Source organism: Poeciliopsis prolifica, unplaced genomic scaffold, assembly GCF_027474105.1.
Source record: "Poeciliopsis prolifica strain line A6 unplaced genomic scaffold, Auburn_PproV2 SCAFFOLD047, whole genome shotgun sequence".
Taxonomy (NCBI): Eukaryota; Metazoa; Chordata; class Actinopteri; order Cyprinodontiformes; family Poeciliidae; genus Poeciliopsis; species Poeciliopsis prolifica.
The window spans coordinates 4,087,522-4,096,071 of NW_026562422.1; the positions used below are offsets into that span (position 1 = coordinate 4,087,522).

General features: G+C 48.1%; 1 protein-coding gene across 3 annotated transcripts; it reads left to right on the forward strand.

Annotated features, from left to right (window-relative positions):
- Positions 1 to 340: 340 nt before the first annotated feature.
- ccdc177 (coiled-coil domain containing 177) lies at positions 341 to 7,568 on the forward strand. 3 transcript variants are annotated; one of them, XM_055057142.1, is made up of 4 exons: positions 341 to 739; positions 1,371 to 4,720; positions 4,816 to 5,241; positions 7,112 to 7,568. In XM_055057142.1, the coding sequence occupies exon 2, from the start codon at positions 1,383 to 1,385 to the stop codon at positions 3,909 to 3,911; it is 2,529 nt and encodes an 842-aa protein (XP_054913117.1). In that variant the 5' UTR covers positions 341 to 739; positions 1,371 to 1,382; the 3' UTR covers positions 3,912 to 4,720; positions 4,816 to 5,241; positions 7,112 to 7,568. The 3 variants fall into 3 exon arrangements, with proteins under 3 accessions (XP_054913117.1, XP_054913119.1, XP_054913116.1); XM_055057144.1 differs by having other exon boundaries at positions 5,059 to 5,241; XM_055057141.1 differs by lacking the exon at positions 4,816 to 5,241.
- Positions 7,569 to 8,550: the final 982 nt, after the last annotated feature.

Here is an 8,550-nt window from a genome sequence, read left to right on the forward strand (position 1 = left end):
AATTGCACGCAGGATCACAACCACTCAAGATTGACCAATAGGAGTCCTCCGGTGTTACGCATCCACGTTACTGACGACTTTCCATTATTTTGACTTAAGTATTTCATTTGATTATTATACATTCATTCAGGATTACGTTTTATTTTAGTATTATTTTATTTGTCTTGAGACGTTCTTTCTTTATTATTATTATATTTTTTTACTCCTACATCTCCCCTATTTTTCCTCTATTATTATTATTATTATTATTATTATTATTATTATTATTATTATTATTATTATTATTATTTACAACATGTCAGCTGTGATCTGTCTCTGCCTCAACCAGGCGGAGTTTAGGATGCTGAGTCGAGGCGAGCTGCCGGGGAAGCAGGTGGAGGCGGCGGATGTTTACGCGATGCGCTTCACTTAGGGAGGATCAGAAGGAGCTGCTGGAGAGGACACATCTGCCGTAGATGAGAGACGCAGTAAGACAAATAAATATATATATTTAAAAAAAAAAATCACGTTCGGAAACCGCTCTGTGTCCGGGAGTCGTCGATCGGAGCTGCGCCGCTGAACGAGGCTCCATCTGTCGCCATCGTGTCGCTGGAGGCTGCGGCGAGGTGATGCTCCATCTTTGGCTCGGCGGCCGGAGCCGTTGTTCCTGAAAGCCTGCTATTATGCGGGGAGCAAGGGAGGCTGCGAGGATTCAAGGGGAAAGAAGCTCTGGTTCAGCAAACGCCTGGCTCTCTGGCAGGTCAGTGGAGGTGAACCGTGTCGCACAGACGCCGCGTTCAATCCGCCAGACATCCGCGCGTTCACGTTGTTCCATTTCGAGCAATTTACCTCGTTCGACCGTCATTTCAGTTGTTATTTTTCCCCTGATGTGGATCACAGTGGAAAAGTCCAGGCCTTCACTGGCAGCAGGTGCGCGCCTAGAATCAATTTGGCCCCACACCCGTTCACAATACTCTACTCATTTTTTTATTTATTTTACTATAATTTTCCTTGTTTTCAATGTGTGTTGGTTACATGTAGGTCGATTGTGTGGAAAAAAAAAAAACATGGCTATGAGTAATCAAATTCTCTCAGCCTAGTAACTCTGCCGAAAATAGCCCTTCTGTTAAAGGGCTGCGATGTTTTCCTGCCCCTTATTTCACTTCCCCCGAAGGGAAAATGTCTCATCTGGTGTAAAATCACTGAGTGTAGGAGCATGTGCTCATGCATGCATGCATGCATCCCTGAAAGCTTGCCTTGACCCTTCCCCCACAGACGGCATCTCTGATCTGAGCTGAATTTGATGTTTTAGGTTTTAACATCCATATTCTGTGTGTGTGTTTTATACATCTTCCCCGTCTTGCGCTGATTCCTGCCCTCTTTCCCTGCAGTGTGAGCCAACTATGGTCGACCCCTCAGATGTTGAGGAGCAGAATAAGTGCAAAGGCCCACAACTTGACGCACCAACTGTGGCCGCTGAAGACTCTCGACTATCAGAACCGTCCGATGACGCGACGACTGAGGAGGAAGGTGATGCCGGTTTCGAGACACCACCCACTGGCAGCTCGGAGCCCAGCCCCTGCCACACTGCGTCTCCGGTGGGGCCGCAGGTCAGCGCACAGGGGGCAGCACCTCAGCAACCACAGACTCAGACTGACGCAGATTTGCCACCGAAGCTTCACTTGGACCTGTACAACTTTGATTCGCCCGAGGCGGAGGGCAGTCGTTATGTGTTGACGAGCCCCCGCTCTCTGGAGGCATGCGCTCGGTGTGGAGTCAAACCCGTGGAGCTGCTGTCTCGCCCGCTGGCCGACTTTGTCCGGGAGGCTCCGGGCCGATCCATGCGTGTCGCCACAGGTCTCTTCGAAGTCTATGAGAAGGACAGACATGGCAAACTCAGGCAGTGCAGGGAAGAGAGGGAGAGGATCATTAGAGAAGAGAAAAGACGGATTCTGCAGGCAGCTGTCAACAGCAGCACGTCTTCATCCTCTGTGGATAAAGTCACATCTGGGATCGGTGTGCCTCCTAAATCTGACACAGTTTCCTCCAGCTCAGTTCCCAATGTGGGAGTTCCCTCTAAACCTGCAGCATCGGGTGCAACCATCCTATCGAAAGCCTCCACCTCTAGTCTTAGTACCTCCCCAAAATCCATGCAACCTAGAACTACCCCACCTGCAAAGTCCCACCCCAAAACATCCCTTCCACCTTCTAAGGGTCTATTTCAAGGACCAGTCAAAGCTTCGGTGTCCTCATCATCTGAACATATGAAAACCACACTTCCAGCTTCATCCGGTGGCCCACCAGTGCTCAAGAAATCTGCCGGTGGTAAATCTTCCAACACTTTTCCTAGATCAACACCGAAACCTCCCTCCTTCCCCAGAGCCAACTCGACGTTAACATCGTCAGTGTCGAAGCCTGCCGTTCAGAAGTCCGACCCGCCTCTGAATGGAGTAACAAGAGGGCTGTTCTCTCAGCACAACGGACATCTTGGATTCCAGTCCAAGGCCCAGGGGAAAAGCCATTCCCTGGAGTCTTTACAGAGGAGGATGGATCCCGTCTGCTGCTCCACCTCCACAACCACCACGACTACATGCACCTCATCAGAGTCCGGGGCGTCATCTGCTTACAGCTGGGATGGTGCACGAGATCACTGGGCCAAAATGTCAAGTCCTCGAGCTCGCACAATGGCCACCTTCAACTCCCTGATGGGCCGCAGCCTCAGCCTCGGAGACCTCAGTCACTCCCCTCAGACCACGCAGAAGGTGGAGCGCATTGTGAAGGAGGTGAAGCGCCGAGGACTCAAGGCCGTGTCCGAGCGCGACCGCAAGATCGCAGCGTTGATGCTCGCCAGATATCAGGAGGAAGACATCATGAGCCAGACCCGCTATGTCGCTCACCTTCAGTGGGACAGCGAGCGCCGGATGGAGGAGCTGCGGCGGGAGCAAGAGGACCGGGAGAAGCAGCGGGCGGTGCTCCAGTGCCAGCGAGTGTGGCAGACCCAGGTTTCGATACGCCAGCAGAAGATCTGCCAGCAGGAGCGCGACTCGGCCGCCGCCAAACTACGGCAGGCTGAGGAGCACGAAGAGCGCTGGAAGGAGCTGGCAGAGCAGCAGGAGCGCAGCCGTCTGCTGAGGCTGCAGCAGGCGGCGAGAGAAGAGAAACACAAGAAAGCTCTTCAGGAACAGAACCTGAAGGCCCTGGAAGAGGAGAGGGCTGCAGTGCTGGAGCAAGAGAGACTGCTCCTGGAGGAGAAGCTTACTATAGCTGAGCTGAAGAGGCAGGAGCGGGAGCACCAGGCCCACGAGGAGAGAAGAGGTTTGAACAAAGCAGAGAGGAGGCGTCACGCCGCCCTCATTCAAGAAATCGCCCGCAGAGAGCAGGAAGAGAGGGATGAAGCCAAGAGGGCGGCAGAGGAGAAGCTCAACCGCTCCCTCGAGAACTACGAGCAGATAGTCGAACGCCGGGGGCAGGAACTGAAGGAGAAGGCCAAGCGTGAGGAGAAACAGATCCAGAAGGCTCGCAAGGCAGCGGAGAAACGCGAGAAGCAGCAGCAGCAGGTCCTGGAGGCCCGCGTGAAGGAGGCCGCCAAGAGAGCGCAGCAGGCCGCCGTGGTGGCCGAGGAGAAGGCCAAGGAGAAAGCCAAGCGGGCCGTCCAGAGTCGGCAGGAGAAGGAGAGACTCCAGAAGCTCAACAGGCAACGGGTGGAGGAGGAGGAGAGGCAGCGGCGCCTGGAGCTCCTACAGTCCATCGAGAGGAAGCTGGAGAAAAGCGAGCAGATCTTCAGGGAGAAGAAGGCGGTGCTGGAGAGCGCCCGCTCCGTGGCCCGGGCGTCCTTCCACGTGCGGGACAAAGTGCGGGAGGAGACCAACATGCGCACTTTTGACAAGATGGCCCTGGAAGCGCAGCTCAAAGCAAATCTCGATGAAAAGTAAACCGCCGGCCACGTCATCGGCTCTTGACCTTTGCCACTCCACATGTCGCCCCTCTTCCAATCAACACAAGGGACATTTTTACACTACATATCATCACCCATCAGCAGTTTTATTATACTTTTGACCACCTTTCCCGTGAAAGTGAACAAATCCAGATTTGTGTTATTGCCGTATTAGGGAACTAAACCATATCAGTAGTTATTTCTCAACAGTGAAGCCCTTTAGTCAGACGGAGCCAGCTTAATGTTTAGAGTGGACACAACAATTTTCTTCTTTTTGTGGCAACACAAACCGCTCGTTCTCTCTCTCTCTCTTTCTCTTTCTCTCTTCGTCTATTTGCCCTCAGCTGCGTCTTATTTCAGCCACTGGACTGGAAGCTGTGCTGGAGTGAAAGAGTCATTGTTTATCTGGAAGCACAACTTCACGACAGCTGCGGGGCCTTTCAAGGGAACACTCCTGTTAGTGGGAAAGCCAGCCCGAGGAAAAGGCTAAACACAAATGGTTGGCAGCCCGCGCGAGTAAACGGCAGGCCCCAACCGCCCCCTTACAAACGTGGAGAGTTTGGAAGTCCAGCCCAAAAGCGGAAGCCTGTCGGTCCTTTCGGTGCTGACGGAAGGTGCAGAGGACAGTAGATATCGCACCGCGAGAATTCCTCCTTCAAATCCCCTTTAGAAACTCTTTGTTTTATTTCCCGTTCGTGTTGAAAGTGCAGTCGCCACAAAAGCTCCCAGAGAGGAAACCTTCACTCGACCTCCCCGTACCATCCCGCTTCCAACGCAGCATCATGGTGACCGTCTCCCAGCCGACAGGTAGGCGTTCTCAGACCTCCCCATCTGTCTGTTTTGTTGCGGCAGTAGTTTCAATAATGCACTAATCCAACGATTTTCCATGAAATTAAAAAAAGCTGAAACGACACGCGTGAGAACGCAAATCCGGCTGGAGTTGCGGGAAGCGGCTGAGCGATGAGGATGGTCCACCGGGAGCTCGCTCTGGACGTTTCTTTTTTCCCCAGGCCGTTAAACAGAGTCTTCCAGCTGTTACAGTGCCTCGCAAAAACATCGAATCAAATCAAACTTTATTTACGTGAGAAAGTGTTTCACCGAGGTTCAAAACGGCCCTGGATTTTTGTTTCCTCTTTTTGTCACAGGACAACCACAACTGGAGTATGATGTGACAAACTAAAACAAAGGAAATCAAAGCGGTGAAGCTGAACGAAGGTCTGAGACGTTTGGGTTGCAGTGAGAAAGGATCTCCAGGTTCACAATGTGCAGAACTTTGGCTGTGCCTTTAACAGTCTTTACAAAAATAACTTGAGGTCAAGTAGATTTAGGTAAGAACTTTGAGTAGGCCATTCCAACACATAATATGGTTATCTCGACTGTTTCATTTCACCTCTGGGTTTCCATCGAATTCCTCCCGCCCCAAAAAAGAAAAGCATTCCGACAGCATGATGCAGCCACCACCATGCTTCCTTCTGGGAATGCTTTGTTTGGGGTTATGTGCAATATCAGCTTTTGACTACATTATTTTATTTTCAGTGTCATGTACATCATTTGTGTGGCCGTGTTGGCCCTTCTACATTTGATGTGTTGTCTCGAGACTCTGCCAGGATGAGGCTTCATTTAAGCTCAGTCCGTCTTCCCACCAACATGTCTGCCGTGTCTCCAATATTGGCGATTGTGAAACTGCAGACAAAACTTATTGTGGGATTTTCTTTTTTAGCACAGTAGATGAAGCTTCGATTTGTGGAGTTCAGGTTTGGGTTTTTTTTCTGGTAACTATCCGTGGCACAATCCCTCACAGTTCTTCTGTTTGTCTATCACATTCAAGTCCCAATAAAACCATCGCAGTTTGTGGTTGTAAAAGTGTGGCAAAAGGCCTTGGGCATGGAAACTTCTTTGCAAAGCAACCAGAAACCCGAGCGTTTCAGACAGTCACGTGTTTTATACCTGCTCTCAGCCGAGATGTGAGCCTGAGGGAATTGAAAACAGCATTATACCAGCAGGATTATGGCTGACTGAGCAGGGCTCCGAGCAGATAATCATGGCGGAGGGGTGAGGGGTGGGATGATGCAGCAGATTTCCTCTGTGGATGCCTTTTGTATCACAAAAAAAAAAAAGAAAAAAAACCCACAAGGTTTCGCTTAAAATGCTGGAAATGCATTTTACAAGTACAGAATAATGGTTGGAAAAACTATCGGTGGTCCTGATATCTGCTCAGAGATCTGAATCTGATTTAATATCCTTCCTGAAATAATGTCCTTTTTTCCCCATCTTTTAGAAAGAGAAAAGTTGAGATTATTCCAAAATGACATTTTACAAAAAAAGAGACTAAGGTGGTGATATGTTAGCTTTGTGTCGTCGATTGAAGTCAGTACCTCTGAAATCATGTTGATTGAAGTGACACTGTAATGTAAATTAAAATCCTGTGGCTCGAAGGTCATCTGAAAAAGTGAACATGACAATAAGAACCTATAGAGACGTGCCAATAAGGTACCCAACAGTTCCAAAAGATCTGATGTTGTCCCCTAACGTTCATGAAATGAGAGGTCTTGGTAATTATAATCATAAATGGTCAGCAGACTAAATGTGAGGCACGCTTTTGTGTGCTCAGGCAATGAGGCCAATACAGAGAAGAGTTGAGCTCTTCAGTGACCAGCATGCTGCTGAAGCTTTATTCGTATATCTGGACTCCGTCGTGATGCAGGTGGAACGTAGCAATAACCAGATTAATAAATGAAGCACATCTGAACACACACACTACGAAAAACCTGCCCCATATTGACAGTCGTAGAGTAGAGTGGTCGGTTTTGTTCAAGTAAGCCGCTACGCAGACGACACTCAGCTCTATTTCCCAAAAAACCGGGTGGTTTTGACGCACAGTGGTGCTTGTTTGGCTACATGAAAGAACTAAAGAAACTTAAACTTAAAAGATGTTAATTTCTGAACCTCCCAACCATACAGTTTACGTCTACTATCAGACAAATCTAGAAATTCTCGTTAGAAAATGCAACAGCTAGCTACTCCATCAACTCCGTGGCCAAGCGTGTTTGTATTTCGTTTGATCTTATTGTTTTTCTGCATTGCCATGCTTATTTTATTCCAACATATATGGTCTTTGAGCATGTATTATGTGGTGCTATATCAAAAATGAAATTACCATGACTGATTTCATCCCTCATCTTTTTGTATTTGCTGCAGGACCCAGAGATGAGTGAGAGGAGATGACTGAACCAAGCCTGAGCTTTCTGCACAAGCACTTCTCCTCTGTGACATGTACCTATAGGAAAGCTGTTTATACTCAACTTTTTTCATCCGCAATTATCATCATTATGAGGCTGCTGAGACAAGCAGCTGCCTTTCTGCATCAACGAATCAAATGTGCACGGTTCAAAAACAGCTTTATTCATACCAAGGCGTGCTGATTAATCTGTTCGGTTCTTTGCCTTCTGACCTTCTTACCTTAAATGTTGGCTTCTCCCCCCAGGTTTTCTGGTTATTTAATGTTTTCTTCGTCTTCTTTTTCTCTCTTTAAACTACAGTTGTATCAGAAAAGGTTTGAGATGTAGCAATAACGGCGGACGCGTCCGTGAGACGGCGGTTCTCGTACATGCAAAGAAAACCGGACAAATAAAAAGATCTTCAAGATGGAATTGAGTGACCTGTCCCGTCTGCTTCATTTCTCTATGACATCATGTGATTTTGTAATGAAATGTTTCAAGTACTTATTCGCGAGCCCTGTCGGCATGCTGAAGCCGTTGTAGTGGAGTAGTGAAACGTGTTCTCAATGCGATAAAAACATCGTCAGGTGTGAGAGGGACAAATGTACTTTTGTTATTTGTGATGGTTTGATGCACAATTTAACTGATTTCATCTTTCCATGCCACACAAAATCAGCCTTCATGTGAGCAGCAAATCGTTTAAATTTGAGGAAAACTATCCCAACAAACGATTGTTTGTCCAACTGGAGGAGGGAGAACCGAAGCTCTTCAAAACAATAGCGTCGTGTTCATGGGTAAAATTCTGCTGCAAATTTGTTGCAAAAGAGGGAACGCTCTTCCTCTGAAAGGACCAGCTTATCGGACAGTTGTGGCGCACTGCGGCGACTGTTTGGCTACGTAAGTGAAGTGTTGTAAATTGTCGGGGGTGAGCTTCTTACACTTCAACGAGTGCAAGACAAAACTCTTAATTTCTGAACCTCCCAGCTCCCCAGATTAGTCCATCAATCTAAAGCTACAGTCAAGCAAATTCAGAGACGTCTTAGAAAATGTTCTACCGACTCAAGGACCAATCGTTTGTATTTTTAGCTCACTTCATTCCCTCGTCCAGAAAGCTTGCTTCTAGAAATTTCGCAACTTTCAAAATGCAGCAATCAGTTTGAGTCGATTGTCCAAAAGTATTGAAACATGTGGACCAACTCAGCTTTTAGTGCAGACACACAATCTCTCCCAAACATTGAATCTTTGATTGCATTATATGTATTCATCCCATGCTAGGAAATGACTCTTCAACTTATTCATAAGTTATCCAGAGATCCAGGGACCACCGTGAAGCATGTTGATTTTGTGTTTCTCTGATGATTTAGCCTTAGATTTTGGGTAAACACCTCGCTCAGGGACTTCAGTGGCGACCCACTTCTA

Excerpts from the sequence above, each read along its gene's own strand:
- ccdc177 (XM_055057142.1), top strand. The coding sequence starts at position 1,383 with ATGGTCGACCCCTCAGATGTTGAGGAGCAGAATAAGTGCAAAGGCCCA.